General features: G+C 42.2%; 1 protein-coding gene across 2 annotated transcripts; it reads right to left on the bottom strand.

The window, feature by feature from the left end:
- Window positions 1-587: 587 nt before the first annotated feature.
- On the bottom strand, window positions 588-16,100 carry LOC108093836 (protein FAM13A). 2 transcript variants are annotated; one of them, XM_017194168.2, is made up of 4 exons: window positions 15,970-16,100; window positions 11,853-13,769; window positions 2,691-4,391; window positions 588-1,529 (listed from the first exon to the last, which is right to left on the bottom strand). In XM_017194168.2, exons 3-4 carry the CDS (start codon window positions 4,383-4,385, stop codon window positions 819-821), a joined length of 2,406 nt encoding a protein of 801 aa, XP_017049657.1. In that variant the 5' UTR covers window positions 4,386-4,391; window positions 11,853-13,769; window positions 15,970-16,100; the 3' UTR covers window positions 588-818. The 2 variants fall into 2 exon arrangements, with proteins under 2 accessions (XP_017049657.1, XP_017049656.1); XM_017194167.2 differs by lacking the exons at window positions 11,853-13,769; window positions 15,970-16,100 and adding an exon at window positions 4,976-5,499.
- Between the last annotated feature and the right edge of the window lie 576 nt (window positions 16,101-16,676).

A 16,676-nucleotide genomic window follows, 5' to 3' on the forward strand; every position in this document is an offset into this window, starting at 1 on the left:
GGGGGCATACACTTTCAAAAAACCCAATTGCTTGTTGCACAACGAAATCAAATCATCTTCCAGCCGCCTGGCCTGCAGTCGATACTAACTTATGATCGTCTCAACTCGACTTTCGTTTCCAACGCTCTCAAATGCTTTAGAAGTTTTGTTTTTTCGAGTGTGGGTGCGTGCCATTTGCACACTGAAACATTTAATGAAAAGCACAACTAGAATGACGGTAATATTGTTTATAGATCGCTAGAGTCTAGTTCAGATATCGATATAAAATGTTCATTTCTACTAGACAACATTTATAAAGTTTGTAATGATTTGATTTGGGGTCTCGACCTGCTCCTTTCTTGGATCGTTTTAAACTATAGATAATCGAAAAATCTGTGCTCCCCGTTTTCGAAGTGGGACAAATCAGGCCAAAGTCATTTTTTAACATCAATGACGATTTACATAACTCAAAAGCAGAGTGTGAAAATATATTGCAGATTTTTGGGTTTCATTTCGATATCAATTCCGTGCGGGAGTCTAAATAAGAAGGGGATGAGGCCGAATCAAATGCCTAGCGGTTGCTTTCTCAATCACTCCTCTTTGTCTCATAATGTTCAATTTTTTTATTACAATTACTCAATAGATGTTTTCAAAAAACAATAAGGAATCAACAATATTCATAAAATGTATCATTATAGAATATATGGTAAATGTAAGTCTAAAAACTACATATAATTTGTATAGATCTAGGTTTGTATTTGTTTGGTTGGTATGATGAAATAAATAAGTATCGCATGCGTGGGTGAAAAGAAGTCGAATGGAAGTAGGATATTCATAGCTTAGTGGCCGATGTGCTTCTTAATCAGCGCCTGGAGCAATCGGACCTTGGCCTTCTTCTCCTTGTACTGGGCATAGGTCTCCGTCTCGAGTGACCGCCGGTCCTGCTTCAGCATCTTGCGTCCGTTCTGCTCCTCGAACAGGGACTCGTACTCCCGGATGGTGGACTTAAGCAGGGATTTCTCGTCGCGCGCTCGGTCTAGCTGCTCCCAAAGCTGGTCCAGACTGAGCGCGGAGATGTTCTCGCTGGCCGCCTGGTGCTCCTGGTTGGCGGCAGTTCCTCCGGCCGCCGGACCCGTCAGGGTGGTGGTGGTCGTCGACTCGTCGGAGGAAACGTTCTGGTTGAGAGTATTCGGGGCATTCGAGTCGCTCGGCGAGTTGGTGGTCTCGGTGCTGTTGTTCGATGAATACTGCTGCGGTGTGGAGGTGGCCTCGAACACCATGGCCTCGTGCTCCAGGATGGTGGGCAGCTCGGGAACGCCTGTGCCCGCTCCGAACATCACGGTGCGCGAGACCAGACGCTTCAGTTGCCGATAGCGATCGTAGAGCGGTCGAGCGGCATCGCGCTCCTCCTTGGTGATGGGGTGTCCATAGAGGCTCTCGAAGTACAGCAGTCCATGCTGCACGGCACTCTTCTCCTGCACCAGTTGGTCGGCGCTCAGATCCTCCAGCTGCTCGGAGCGGTTTCCATTCACGCGCTTCTCGTTGAGATTCTGTAAAAGGAGGAACAGCCATTACAACCTTGAAGTCAACTTTTACTTGTGTAGCGTTGTATAATTCGATACCCAATGATAAATTGCAAGTAATCAGTGCGGCGGTAGCCAACAATGTGAACTGATAAAGACCACCCAGCCCGGTAAACAAGACAATAATTCAGTGGCATTAGGTATGGCTCGCCTGTGATTTGTTTATGACAATGACTAGGCGACAACAGCAGACATTCGAAAAGAAGATGCCAGAGCGCCAAAACAGAAATAGAAACAAATGCGGAATATACCCGTATTGTAAACAAATAATGCCCCTGCAATACAGACATTGCATTATAGCAATAATATATTCGCACTTGGATGGCTGCCTCTCTGGTCTTTTTCCAATTTCCCACAGCCCAACGAGGGAAATCATTTCGCGCACACTTTGTTTTCTTGGCAGAAATTCAATTTCGAGCGGATTCCGATGGGCCAAGTGTTTGTCTGCGCCGCTCTATGACAAATGTATCGTTAATTTGTCAATATTTAGAATGTGGAGGCTTGTCTGGATGTCATAAATACCTATGGTATATGCATATAAATAGATAGCCATTATAATGCGGCAGAAACCTCCTAATTTGGAATGTGGAAATTGTTTTCATTCGGTCTGTCTGTACAGAATCCATAGAAATGTCTAGAAAACAATGACATAATCAGGATTCATTCGTTTTTGAGCAAATTACGTAAGCCAATTCCTCATTTGTAATAACATTGAAAGAAATGTAGTGCTGTATATTCTACCAAACCCTTTAAAGGGATATATTTATAACATAGGCATATAATTCCTACATATATCCTATATCTCCTAAAAGCCTTCTGACGGGGCATTAAAACATCTCTCAACCGCGAAATTTGTTTTCATTTTCTAACCAAAACAAAATTCTGTTCTTAAAATATGTTTACCAAGTGCCGTTTGACAATGTGGCAAGATCAAAGTTATTGCCAAATTGCTGGGCTTGTCACCTATACTATATACCACCACCCCTACCCCCACACCATTGTATATATGTATCTGGTTTCGGCTGTGACGTCTGCCCCACTTGCTAATTGTCATAAAACTGCGTCTTCGTGTCTCGTGATTTTGCCAGCGGGCGAGGAAAAAAATAAACTTTGGGGGATTTCTATTACCTGCTCGATTTCAGCGAGGGTGGCCTTCATGCGCTCCAGCTTCTTGGCCACCTCCTGGCCACCGACGCCTCCGCCGCCGCTGCCCACCTTCAGGCCGAGGGCTGCGATGGGATCAGTCTTCAGCTCGTGCCGCTCCTTGCGCAGCTTGCTCAACTCCGCGAGGGCGTTCTTCATGTACTTGTCGTTCAGTCGCTCCGCTTGGGACGGCCGGTAGCCCAGCCGCTGCTCCAGCGACTCCTCCAGCTGGACCAGCTTCTTCTTCAGCACGGTGACGCGCCGATTGATGGCCTTGAGACGCTCCTCGGGCGACTGGAAGGCCACCATCATGGCGGGCAGCACCTGTTGCATCACGTCGCGAGTGCGCATGTTCTCCAGCGAGCTGAAGGCCCGCACCGCGTCCATCGGCTCCAGGCAGCAGTCCATGTCGGCGATGTCCGCGTGCAGCTGCACGGTGGCCGCCTGCTTGGGCAGCTGCTGCGGATACGGCATGGCCTTGGCCAGCTGGGCGGCCGCATCCAGGTTGCCGCCGATGTGCGGCCGCGAGTGGGCGTACCGCCGGCTCAAAATCGGAGCCGGCTCATCGCCGCGCTCCCAGGGCAGCGACTCCTGGGCGGAGGTCAGGTCCAGGCTCTGCTGCTGCCGCTGCGGCTTGGCCTTGATGGGCGCCGGGGCGTTGGAAGTGGGCGTGCTGTCGTCGCTGCCCGCCGAGGAACTGGTGGTCGGCGTGGGCGAAATGCTGGCGCTCCTCTTCGTCTGCAGCTCCTTCTGCTGCTGGTGGAAGTCGATCAGGTTGTTGTCGTTGTGGTCGGCGGCCGACTGGATGCCCTGCTGCTTGCGGCTGCTGATGAAACCCCTCCGTTCGTACTTCAAGGCCGACAGATCGTACTTGTAGGCGCTCTGCTCGTCCCGGCGGGAGGGCAGGTACTTGGAGCCACCGCCACCGCCCTTCTTGGCCACGCCCGACTTGCGGACCGGCGGCTGGCGGGACTTGCAGAAGCGCTCGCTGCTGCGGCGCCGCTCGTGCTCGCACTCGGAGTCATCGCTGGCCTCCTTGGCCGGCGGCTGGCGGGCGGGACTGGTCTCCGGGCGGGCGCGCTCCTTGGCCGCCTCCTGGGCCGGCAGGTTGGCCAGCGCGGCGTTGTTCTCGCCCAGCTCCGAGGCCTCCTCCTGCTCGCCGCGCTCGAACTCCTGGCGATAGTTGGCGTAGCTGGCGGTGCGCTTGAAGTCCTCCGAGGACACCCGTCGGATGACCTCGCACTGGGCCTCCAGCAGATTGGCGGCCACCTGGGCGGTGGGCGATACCAGGGCGGCCGGTAGTTCCGTGAGCAGCTCCTCGCTGTTGCTGCGCTGCAGCTTGCGATCTTGGCCAAAGGCCGAGCTGCTGTCCAGGCGCTCCTTGCGCTTGCGCGACGACTTCTGCCATTCCAGCGCCGGGTGGATGATCTCCGGCAGGTAGGTGGAGCTGAAGCCACTGTTCAGGTGGCTCTGGTGGCTCTTATCCACACCGCCCGCCGCTGGCGTCGGCTTCTCCGGACTGCGGACCACCTCATGACGGGCAGCGGGATTCGAGGAAGACGACGACGAGGATGAGGACGATGACGAGGAGGCTGCGCTGCCGCAGGAGGCCGTCGACGATGATGAACCAGTGAGACGACTCAGGTCGTCTTCGTTCAGCCCAGTTGTGGGATGGCGCATGCCGCACTGAGAAAGAGATCGAGAGAAAAGGAGAAACTCGGTGAGACAATGCGAAAAATCCATTTGAGTGCCGTGACAAAACTTAACGGTTAATTGTAAATAATTAAGCAGCCAGAGAAATGTCGTTTCCCCGGCACAATTAACCGGGTTAATAAGTGCCCGGCACAACGTGTCGTATGAGTAATGTTCTGCTAAATACACTTATTTGTGCCCAGTCATGAACCATCATCAAAGTCAGCAGTCGCGAATAGTTCAGCGAAATGTCCAGCTTATATAAGCGGCACACGATCTGATAAATAATTTATGGCAACTGCTAGGCAGGTTTTACGTTAAAATCTTTAAGATTGTCTTCTCTGTTATATAAACTTTTGACTTGAAAAATTTAAATTATTCTACCAAATGAACAAGGATCAAGCAAAATAGCTTTTTATTGAAATAATTTGTCTTATAAAAATTTGATTTATAAAATTGTTGAAATGTTATATAAGAAAAAAATTATGAAATTTAAAAACATGGTGAAATTATCCAAAATTATCGGCTTCAAATTCTTAGTCGTTAAAAATAATTTTCCAATACCACTAGATATTTACCAAAATGTATGTGATAATCCTGGGCGTCATTTTGGTCTGCTAATCTCTAATTTAATCAGTCTAACTGGATTTATTATCACAATGAATTTAATTCAGTTCACTTTGGGTTCTGATCACAAGTGTTTGATTTGAATAGACTTCCTTTGGGCAATAAAAGTTATAATAAAAATGTCAACGCCTTAAATCTCTGTTAATAAATTTCAATAAACACTAATTGAAATTTCTTTTCACGTTTTTTTTTTTTTTGTCTGCCGTTTTCTTAAGCGTTTAACCGTTTCAAAGGTCAGAAGTTTTAAATCACTTCACATGTTGTGGAGGTTGCTTAGTTTTTTGCAATAACGGATTCCGTTTGTGTTTTCCAGCTACCGAGAGTTTTCTTTTGGATTACTTTGCTTTTGGCTCGGACGCAGCCGAGCAAAAAAGTTTGAGGAGAACGCTGGCGTTGCTTTCTTTGGGCGCACCGAATCACTATTAAACCCATTCCGCTCCGACCTCGCGAATTATATGCGAAAATCGCGCGAGAGCGGTGGAGCTATGGCGAGAGAGCGCGCCTGCGCGGTGGGATATAGTAGTTCCCGATCGATCGGGAAATCAAAAGAGAGGGCGGCCAAAAGGTGCGAAAGCTTCGGTAAACAAGACTCGGGAATGCTAACAAGTCTAAAAGGAGATCGGTCTTGGGTAAACCTTTAATTTTCTTATCGGAGGGGGAATAATCAGGCTGGGTCTTGAATGTTGCCGAGAGGGTTAAAAATAAATCTGGCCCGCAAATTAGCAGCAGCTCTAGACTTTATGGCCACATTAATGAGGTGAATTAATTTATGCACTTGTTTACGCCCCCTGCAACACGCGTTTCGCACTCCAATCGAATTTAGAGTTCGCAGTCCAAATCGATCGATTAATCGAAGTGAATTTCGGGGGATCCGAGGCCGAAAGACAGGTAACACAGGTAAACAGGGCCAGCGGCTAGCGGCTAACGGTTAATTGCACTTCCCGTTGACGGGAAATAAACACAGAAATATGCACGGGCACAAATGCGAAAATCCGAAGCAGCACAGCCGTTGAAAAACGAATTTCAAGTGCAATGTCACGACGTGTGTGAAAATACAAATTGAGGCAGCGACGACGTTGAGGGGGAGCTGGAATTCTCTGAGTCACAATCCTCTAGGTTAACCAAACATCGGAGCATCTTCGGTCAACTGCCCGGTCGCAAACGAGTCGAACTAATTAAGACCCACGCGCCCTAAAGTGACGTCAATGGCGAACGTGATCGAGAACAGCAACAAAAATGAAACAAGAACATTTCGAAAATCACACATTTACATTGAGATGAAGGGGTACTATATACATATGTATAAAGGCAATATATGACATATGGTGTTTCATTATCTCAATATCTATTATTGGACAGCCGTTTTTTTTACAAATTAAGTTTACGAGTGCTATAAGAATATTATTAAATAATTTAAAAGGTTCTTTATTATATACCAAAGTCAACACGGCGTATGAGTGATAAATATTACAACCATCACTTGGCAGTTGTCCCAAACATTTGTGTGCCCTTATTTTTGGTTCTACCTCTTAAAAAGCGAACGAGTATTTATAAAATACTATTTTAAGCATTACATATTTATGATTACACTTAATTTCCATCAAAATACCGAAACTGCCAAAATACACGATAGGCGCGTGCAAAGCATTTTCAGTTGAAAAGACTATTAAAGAAGGGTCTTAGCTTTTATCAAATTAATTAGACTGCCTTAAACCCTGCAACGGAAGGAGGAATTAGTTCTGGAGACATTTAAAGAAATACAGATAGGGCAAAGTGAAAGCCTGTCGTCAGACACCCTATAATGGATAATGAAGTGGACTTCAAATGAGCTCGTGTCGAGTTTGTTGATTTAGGAATTGATGTACACATTGCTAGAAAATCGAACCACATTAATTAACAACACAATCGAATGTATTGATTGTATAATGGAAGTAATTTCACTTGTTCTACGATTTACTCATCAGAGCTGGAAATATTATCTCTGTCATTGCGAGTTTTCTTCTCCAGAACTGTTTACGCAATAAAATGGTTCAGTAATTGTTTACACAGAGGCAACCACACAAGTGCATGACTCAAAAAGCTCCCGCAAAAGGTCGATGTGGATAACAATCCGCACTGAACCACTGAACCACCGAACCACATACCCACTCGCCAAATGGCAGCTGACACGAGCCCACAAATGAATTGGCATTTATTCGAATTTCGCTTTCAGTTTGTGGTTTGCAGATAAAGATCAGACATTCTCGATAAGATTTTTTCGTCATGGACTATTTATGGACTGCAGACGATTGGAGACTAAGTAGTTTCGGAACCAATCAAGCAAAACAATAAATTGAAAAGGGCGCTGGGAATGATAACAAATTAGAAAATCTTGTCGTTGATTTAATAAAGAGCATTCCTAAATTATTTATTTATTAAAATATGAACTAAGCTTTTAAGTTGATTTTAATTTGCCTTGAAAACTCTTTCTAACTTTCTAATACTCCATCAAAGGCCTATTAAATTATAATGTACTTTAATTAAATTCAGCTTAATCAATTGCCTTTCCATTTTCCAAGCAAAGTATTTTAAAAGGGGTTTAAAAATTAAGCCAGGTAACTCGTAAATTCCATAATCCTTCGGCCTAGGCCAATGAACAGAAGGTCGTGTAGCACACTTTTTGAAGAGACACGCGCTGGAATCAATATGTTTACCGCCGAAAACGGCTTGAAAACAAAGTCATGGGTACAATGGCATGGGGATTTTATGGGGCTTTGTTGCTCTGCAGTGACAGCAACAACAACAGCAACAACCACAGGCAGCCTCGCAGCTCCAGCGGCGAAACGTCAGAGTCGCCTCGCACCGTGATGCTAAAATTGGCCCACGCGGCGTATGCGCGATTTGAGGTGATGCGAACCGTGAGACGTTAGATTTCGGGCATTTTAACAAGCCCGTGCGAATATTTCTTGCTGACGAGAGTAGCCAATTGCTCGAGTAATTTCAACGGGGGGCAAATATTGAAAACACATTTTCACCGGCCGATAAATCGGATTTACCTGGTAACCGGGCTAATATAATCGAAAAATCAACAGCCTCAGACTGCCTAGCGCCGGCTAAAACCGGTAGTAAACCGGCGATTGCAGGTCGGCCAGAAGATAATGCTCTCCTATTCGCCCATTGAGAGGTTTTAGGTCTCCGCTTTGGAATCGAGTGGGTAAACAGTGTTAGCGCAATTGTATTTTTGATATGGGAAGAGTCTCTCACGATAAAAGCGGCCGGCGATGTTGACATTTCATCCATTCGAGTGGCGAGGGAATTCGGCGACCGAATCGTAAACAACCCGCTTGCAATTGTTTACTAGGTTTCGCTTTTTTAAGGGGTATTTAATTATTTAATAGAATAATTAGATTACTTCATAATGCAGGGAATATTTTTGATGATTATCTGGTCTAGAAATTATGTTGATATCTGCTTGGATTTATTTTATAAAATGTTTGTTATATTTGACTACACAGCTGTTAATAGATGTTTATTGATTCACATCTGTTACGTGCTGCTTTTTAAAGCCATTCAAATGAAATTATCGTGGCTGTTTTCGTGTTTGCCTACTTCAATCACTTTCCTTAAAGACCAATTGAAATCAAGGCCGGAAAAGTCCCATTTAAAGTAAAGAATGAAATTCCAAATTGGCGGGTCTTCAAATAGATATTGGTTGCACTCAGTTGACGGCACGTATTTGCCTTTAATGGATACATATGTGGCCATATAATTGAACGACAATTAATCACACCGATTAGATAAGGGAAGAGCGATTCACAGAAACTGATAGCGAACAAAATTTATGTACTGCCACTGGAATTTCAAGCAGCCATCTCAAGTGTCCAGGCATGATCTTGATATGTGGTTTATAAAACCGAAACTAAGGAACTTGCTTCTATTTTTGCCAGCTCTATTTTTGGAGCTCGTACAATCGTAACTTTCCACTACAGTTGGCATCAATCAGTGCTGTATTGTATCGACTAAACAAGTGTCTATCTCACCCCCAAAAAATACCCTTCAAATCGGTTAATGTCAGTCACGTGCTTTTCGGCTGCAATTTCTAAGATTGCGCAACTTTCCGCAGAAGTTAAGAGTGAATACAAAATTAGTGAGGAAGGGGGAAGTATCAAACTACCCAACAAGTTATGGGGAAATGCCAATGGAATATTACCAAGCCCAAAGCCGAAATGCAAATGCGAAGCACACAAAATTCTAATGAAGCGTGGCTGAAACAACAAGCAAAGCAGAGCGGCAAAAATGTGGACAGAAAAATAAAATAGAAGTTAAGAAAATTTGACAAATGAGTCAAGAAAATATGGAAAATAAAGCAAGTGCAAAAACAAGCCTGGCTAAAAGCAAAGGTGCATTTCAAATGCCAGGAAATGAGCGCTGGTTCTTAGGATCAAAGTACATATCCTCTATTTTCCGCTCGTGACGTAAGCACTTTATTGCTGGTCACTTGATCATTTTCTGTTGTTGTTTTTCGCTCGTTTGAATCCATCAATTAATTTACAAATTCCGCTTTATGCTCTCTTTATTTGTGTCTTTATTTTTGCCCGCTTTCGTTAGAATCAATCAATTTCAATTGATGAAGGCATCTCCAGTTCATAAAAAAATCGACAGCAATCAGAAATTTCTTTTTCCAGTTTTGTGAACTTTGCCAACTCGTATATAAATAAAATAAGCCCGCGACTGAAGAAAGGGGGATGCTCGTTGCCATAATTTACGAGCTACGTAAAACATGAACAGGTTTTGTTATTTAATTTATTCCCTCTGGCTTCATTTTAAATTAAAACATTTAATTTTCGACGGGACAATACGACGGCGTCTCGTATTCTTAGCCAAAAGTGTTTGAATTGCCATGAATTATAGTTCGCTCTTTTTGTGTGCTGCCTGGTGTCAATCGCCGACTAGATCCAGACACTCAGGCCACATGACCACCAGTCAAAGTTGGTCACGAGACACGCAAACGAGACCCTGGCGGATGCATCTAATGGATGCGAAGTCTCTTATACAATCGCTCTTCAATGACTCGCGGTTTTTAATGAATGATCTCAAGAATGGAGATCGGCGAGATCATGTGGCTACACAGCATTCAAAAGAAAATTTAATGACAAAACAACACGTTTTCAGGAAAGTGCAACAGTAATGTTCCGAGAGCTAATTAACCTGTTCCAGATTTTGCTTGTTTAACTCAAAAGTTATATTATATTTGGAGACAATAATAAAAAATGTAAATAACTATTTCAAAACTTTTGTTTAGCTTTGATTTATTATTTAAGTTATTATCAATTCATCTTTATAAAAGTATTTTTTGCGTATATATGAACAGTATACCCCCGATTCCACTTCCATGCTGAAGGTGGATTTCTGTCTCGGCAAACAGTAATCCCAGATGATAATAGATGCTGTTCAGTGGACCAGGCCGAATGCCAAATAGAAATTTAAACAATGCCAAAAATAAACCTCACGACTGATCGCTTACACATTGAACTTATCGGACGCAGACTAAAAATAGATAAAACCGCGCAATTTGGCAAAATTCTGTTTGCTAATCTTTTTAGTTTAAGCGTTAATTGATTTTTGGCGTCTGGGTAAAAATACTCTTAAAATATTGTTCAAACCTCTAGAGGCTAGACTACAACTTAATTAGTTTGCCTTCAGTTATATTCTGGGGATAGGTAGGTATACAAATAAATTCGAACGTAGACTGTCAATAAAGTTGGTAATTTTTGGGTCAACACACTCGACAAACCAATTTTCGTTGCACGTCACGACAAAACTGACATGACAATGGAAATCATACAAGGCAGGGAAATCGAGGGGCCAGAAGGAAAAGCTGCTCCGCAAAACAGGCTACATTATATTTACAAAATGGCAAAACCCCTTGATAATAAATAAAGCAAATGGGCAAGTGGAATTTTTTCGGAAAACTTTCCGTTGAGTTGTTGTTAGAGAGGCCTTACTGTTTTGCCATGACTCAAACTCAATATCTGTAAGTGAGAAACAATAAACAAACAACACAGAGACAGAAAACAGAGCACAAAATTTATCGATTGAATGGGCATGTAATGGAAAAATCAGTAGCCAGCCTAAAAAGATAAGGTTTTCGTTTGTCATGGGCATAAAAAAACCCTATAACTATATAGACTTCAATATGAGCGACTGGGGAGCGCTAAAATGGATATCAATATGTTTATAAGGGGGGATTTTCCTGGAAATTTTAGCGTTCGTTATTTTTTGTGACAGGCGTCTGAAAATATGCAATGGATCCGATTACCTTTGCAAACTTTTTTATATCCCTGGCCAAATGTGTTAATTTCTTTATAAGCCGCAGTGGTGGCAAAAATAAACAAAATATTATATACCTATATGGTGCGCATCGCAATTAGTTGGCAATTGTTTATGTAAATACAAATACAGCAATTAAAGGCAATTGTGGAGGACAGGTGTGAAAACAGAGTAAAATTTAGACGTCCCACCGATAAATAGAATTGGATTATTTACAATATTTGTTACTGGAAATGTGTTTACCAATATCGTATGACCTCAAAATAACCGGTAGAAAAACATTTTGCGATTTGTAAGGGCACGTACAAAAAAATTTAGTTAAGTAATATCTGGAAGCGTACTAATTCTTTCTGTTAATAATAATTTCCATTTTTTTCTTAGTGTCTCAATTAGTAAATAAGATGAGTCCGCCTGGTTTGATTCACTTGGTCAGATTAGTTTGTATTGATACAAAATTCAAACCTCAATTCATTTGCAAAATTATTTATTATTTTTAAGATAACTTTGGCTAATACTTACAATGCAAGCCTTAACGGACTTCCAAAGATTTCTCCCAAAGTCTTCAATCTTGCTGGTTTTTCCCCGTACGTTCGCCAGTTGCACGACGTTTTCCGCTGGACTTGATGGTTGTAAAAATTGAAACGTACCGAATTGAAGATCGAAATCACTTGGCCCGAATCTGGATTAATTTTTTGGAACCGGCTTAAACCGTTGGATAGAGCCCGGCTGCGTAGGATAGTCACATTGCCGTTGATTCACACGCGCACCCGAAATGGAAGGTATGACGGAACCTTACTTATATTTAATTATTTTTTTTTTTTTTGTGGCCTTTTGCTAATATTGTTAACTTTGGTATGGTAGCTAGATCTGGTTATTGTGGTTGCTAGTGGTCCAGGATTTCGCAATCTCACGCAATCTCTCTCGTTGGGGCCCTTGGGCTCTTGCCCCCTTCACCTTCCTACTCGCTCTTGAGCTTGATTTTTTCTTGACCTTGTAACGACGGTTGCGCTGATCTACGACAAACTCATATCGCGATCTCTGCACATTTTCGCTATCAAGGCTGTAGCTCAGACCCAAAAGGCGTAACACTCCTAGCGAATACGTTGTGAATGGATTTTAGTGCCGGATCGGATGCGAATTTCCTTCCTCTCTCTCTCACTCTCTGTATATCTGAGAACCACGCGCTAGAATCCTGATTCCTGCCTCTTTCTGGGAGACCAGAGGACTCTTAGCAACAATTGAAGTGCCCGCCTAACGGTGAATGAGCAGGCAGAGTGCACCTGTCGCGCTTTTATAGCCCAGTTATGTCCTGCGATCGCTCTCGCTCTCTCTTGTTGCACTTGCAGTTACACCCACGCTCTCGCACTCGCTCACTTAATCACGCTCCCCCTCTTTGGGTATCGCTGTTTCGCTCGCTTGCACACTACGGCTGCTTGAGGAAGTGAGTCGACACGAGACGGTATCTGAGCATGTGTCTGTGTCTCTGCGGTTTTTGGGTGCCGCTCTTTTCGGGGGCTCTTCTGCGCCTTCTTGTTCTTCCCCTTCTTCCAATCGAGAGTTTTCCCCCTTGCAACGCCGTTGTTTTCTTCGTTGTTTTTGTTGTGGCTGCCTCTTTTGGCACTGGGGCAATTATGTAAAGCGTTTGGCTTACTTAAAAACTTAGACACAGCTTTGGAGCGCTTTTTTTCTGCGTGTACTTGCAGCTTTTAGCTCACAATTGTAGTGGTATTTATAGTTGTTGTTATTGGTGTGTGCGAGGTCATCGACGCGCGTTAGCCAAAAAAATCGATATTTAAAACTCGTCACACTAGATGATATGGGTTTATGGGTTAGCTTGTGTTATTGGTTTGCCCAATGACAAATTTTCAAAGACTCTGGAGTTTTTGAAGCACAATTGCATATACAATTACAATAACCGGGCCGCGAATCGAAAAACTTTCCGCTGCTTTGGACGCACGTTGTGTCGCGAGACGCAATTTTTCCAAATGGGAGCCACACACAATGAACGCGACTTTTGGAGCCCAACGCAGCTCGCTCTCTTTATCTTTCCTCCCTCTCTTTATCTGCACTCTCTTTGCGCAGACTCTTTTATCGCTTGCGTTTTTATCGCGGATTCCTTTGCATTAATTATCCAAATAGTGGTTTGATGTGCACATTTAGCAAGTCCTAAGATGATGTATCCGTTTGGGGGAGTTGTGAAATGGGCGTGTAAACAAAGGCGTAATGCGCTCGCGCGCTCTCTTTTCTTCGAAGGTACTCTTCAGATGACGATGACGTTGCAAATGAAACGGTTAAAGTGGGGGCGCATCTCACTCTCTCTCTCTCTCTTGGCTAAATGCTCTTTTGGTTCATTTTCGGAGGCTCAATTATTACGAATTTCAATGAGCGAACTTATGACGGCAATTGCATACATTTTTGCATTCTGTTTATCCATAGCTGAAAAGAGAAAAGTCAATTAGGATTCGGGGTAAAATGTTTGATTTTTCCAATCCCGATTGTGCAATCTAGAAGTGCAAAAATAGCCACACAAGTGCGGTTCCAGATTGAGCAATTAAACCCAATTGGATGCAATTTACAGTTGGCAAGAAAAGGGGAAGTGCTGAATAATTTACGGGTGCCAAGTTCTTATTCCCGTAATTAACCCCTGAGAGCGTTCGAGAACTTTCCAAACAAAAGAAGAACAAAAAGCTGGGGGATGGAGGGTGGTTGGGCGAAATAAAATAGTTTCTGCAATTGGCCAGTTCTCAGACTCGCATTTAAATTGATGTAGCTGCGAGTAATAAACTAAATTTGATTATGCAAATGGAAGGCAAACAGTCAAAAGCAACCACAGTCTGTTTACTAAAAATCCAAATTACCATTCAGTAAATATGTACATACAATTTGTCACAAAAGTGTTTTCGCGTGAAGATTTTTTTAGAAATTTCCCATTCTTATTAAGAAAAAACCACTATGCAATAAGTTTTGAGATAGATTTTTTTATTTTATATTATTCATGTATTTCTTAAGAATACACAAAAAACAAAACATAAATTTTTCAACTAACAAAAAAGATATAACAAAAACAAAAAAAGTCTACATAATCTCCACTGTCAAATAAGTGTTTTCGTTTTTACATTTCTGTTGTTTTCTCGAATTTTTTTTCTAGAATATGCTTTTAGGGTCGACTAGATGATATAAATATGCATTTTGAGCTGTTCAATGTCAGTTCTCCGTACTTACAGACGTTAATAGTCGTATAAATAAGTGTTTTACAATGCCGGGCAAAAGAGTTTCTTTTGATGTGATCCAATTGGTATATTACAACCATACCATTGGGAATAGTACTGCAGACATTGCAAATTTGTTTAAATTGAATATAAGAACTGTCCAAATTATAATAAGTTGGGCAAAAAATGAGAATAGGCTCGAAAATAAGCCAGTAAATGGTCGGCCGTTAAGTAATCACCCAGTTCCTTAAAACGAAAACACTTATTTGACAGTGGAAAATATGTTGACTTTTTTTGTTTTTGTTATATCTTTTTGTTAGATGGAAAATTAATGTTTTGTTTTTTGTGTATTCTTAAGAAATACATAAAAAATATAAAATAAAAAAATCTTTCTCAAAACTTAATGCAAAGTGCTTTTTTTTCAATAAGAATGGGAAATTTCTAAAAAAATCTTCACGCGAAAACACTTTTGTGACAAATTGTATATCGAAAAAAGCAAAGGAAGGCGATAAACATATTTTAACAAAGTAAGAAACTTGGACCCATTAAAAAGTAATAAACTTTAATAAAACCAAGCACAGGTGAATAAACGAAAATATATTATTTTTTGGGGCCATAAATAAACTATCCCTAAGACCTAGATTATCTTATATATGTTAAGTAGATGTCATCATCTTTATTTTGGCAATCTCGTTAATACCACAATTAAGTGACTAATTGATGGATGATGTCTGGCGCTTAACCCCAAATGGATATTTTGCGTGCCGCTTTATAAAAATATAACAAAGTAAACATGCGAAATTTTCTTTAAAAACCGATTTGTGCATATATACACCTACATACACATATATGACCACATTAAAATATCTTTGACGTCGCAGACGAAATTCGGCAACACAAAAACCGTTTTTAATGTTCTGCTTTATTTTGAACAAAATAAATAAAACCAAGCAGAAAAAAATTGTAAACATTGAAATGAAAACACACTTTGCTTGTATGTGAAATAAAAAGAAAAAGGAAACATCGAAAAATAAAGAAAGCACAGGAAATAGATGTTTTTTTTTGCCACAAGTCCTTGATGCAAATGACTCAGGTGCATTAATTTTTACTCTTATGTTGGATAGTCCGAGACAAATTAAAGTTTTAAACAAATTTTTTGAAAAAAATTACACATAAGATTAGTACTAAGTTACCACCTTAGCCTTAGCTTAGTCAATATAAAAATATGTAACCTTTGCCACACTTATCTTGCATTAGGAGTACGTACTTATCTATGTGCATAAATATTTTTCTGTCGACACAATCATTGTGTGATAAATTGTTCTAATCTTAAGATATTTTCTTTGGGTATAAAAAAATTACTTGCAGTGGAACTTTAAAGCGTATTACCCCTTTAACCAGTTGCAACACTTGTGCTCGCCATTTACCTAATTTTCGGCGGATTTTTCTGCTCTCTTTGTGGTTGTTGTTGTTGCGGCCTTTTCCACACTCACTCACACCCAAACACGGATAGATAACTATGAGCACTGCGATAGAATGAAAACTGTGAACCACACCGGACGAGGAACCAACATCGAATGAGCGGAAAAATAACGGGCGCACGTGCTGAAAACAGCGTAGCCAAAAAAAGGGGAGAGAGAGACGAATCTCCCGAGAGAAACGGGGGGTGGGTGAAAGGAGAGTATGAGACGTGGGAGAGTGCGTTTTCTACTGAATGAAAGCGACAGGCTTCGGTAACATTGGATGCGTTCGTCTCCCTTCGTTGGGAAACTACTCTCTCCTGCGTTCTCTCTCGTTCTCTCACACCTCTCTGAAAAGTAGGCAAGGACGTGGCTGCATTTCGAGGAAAACAACGGCACACCTACGCCCCTATGGTCACGCCCCCGCGCTTTAATTAAATATCGCACATACGCAGTGTTAACACCTCCATTGGATTTTCATTTAGCAGGGCTTTTGGCTTTGGCTTTGCCTTTAGCTTCGGTCGCATTTCATGGTTTAATGCCTCGATTCGCAACGGAATGCTCGTCGTAATGTAATGTATGCACGTCCTTGAACGCTCACTTAGAGCACCGCCTCTGGTGCCCACACGCCAACATCCTTCTGAGCTGCTCTTTTATTGCATCATGCAATGATA

This window comes from Drosophila ficusphila, unplaced genomic scaffold, assembly GCF_018152265.1.
Source record: "Drosophila ficusphila isolate 14025-0441.05 unplaced genomic scaffold, ASM1815226v1 contig_414, whole genome shotgun sequence".
Taxonomy (NCBI): Eukaryota; Metazoa; Arthropoda; class Insecta; order Diptera; family Drosophilidae; genus Drosophila; species Drosophila ficusphila.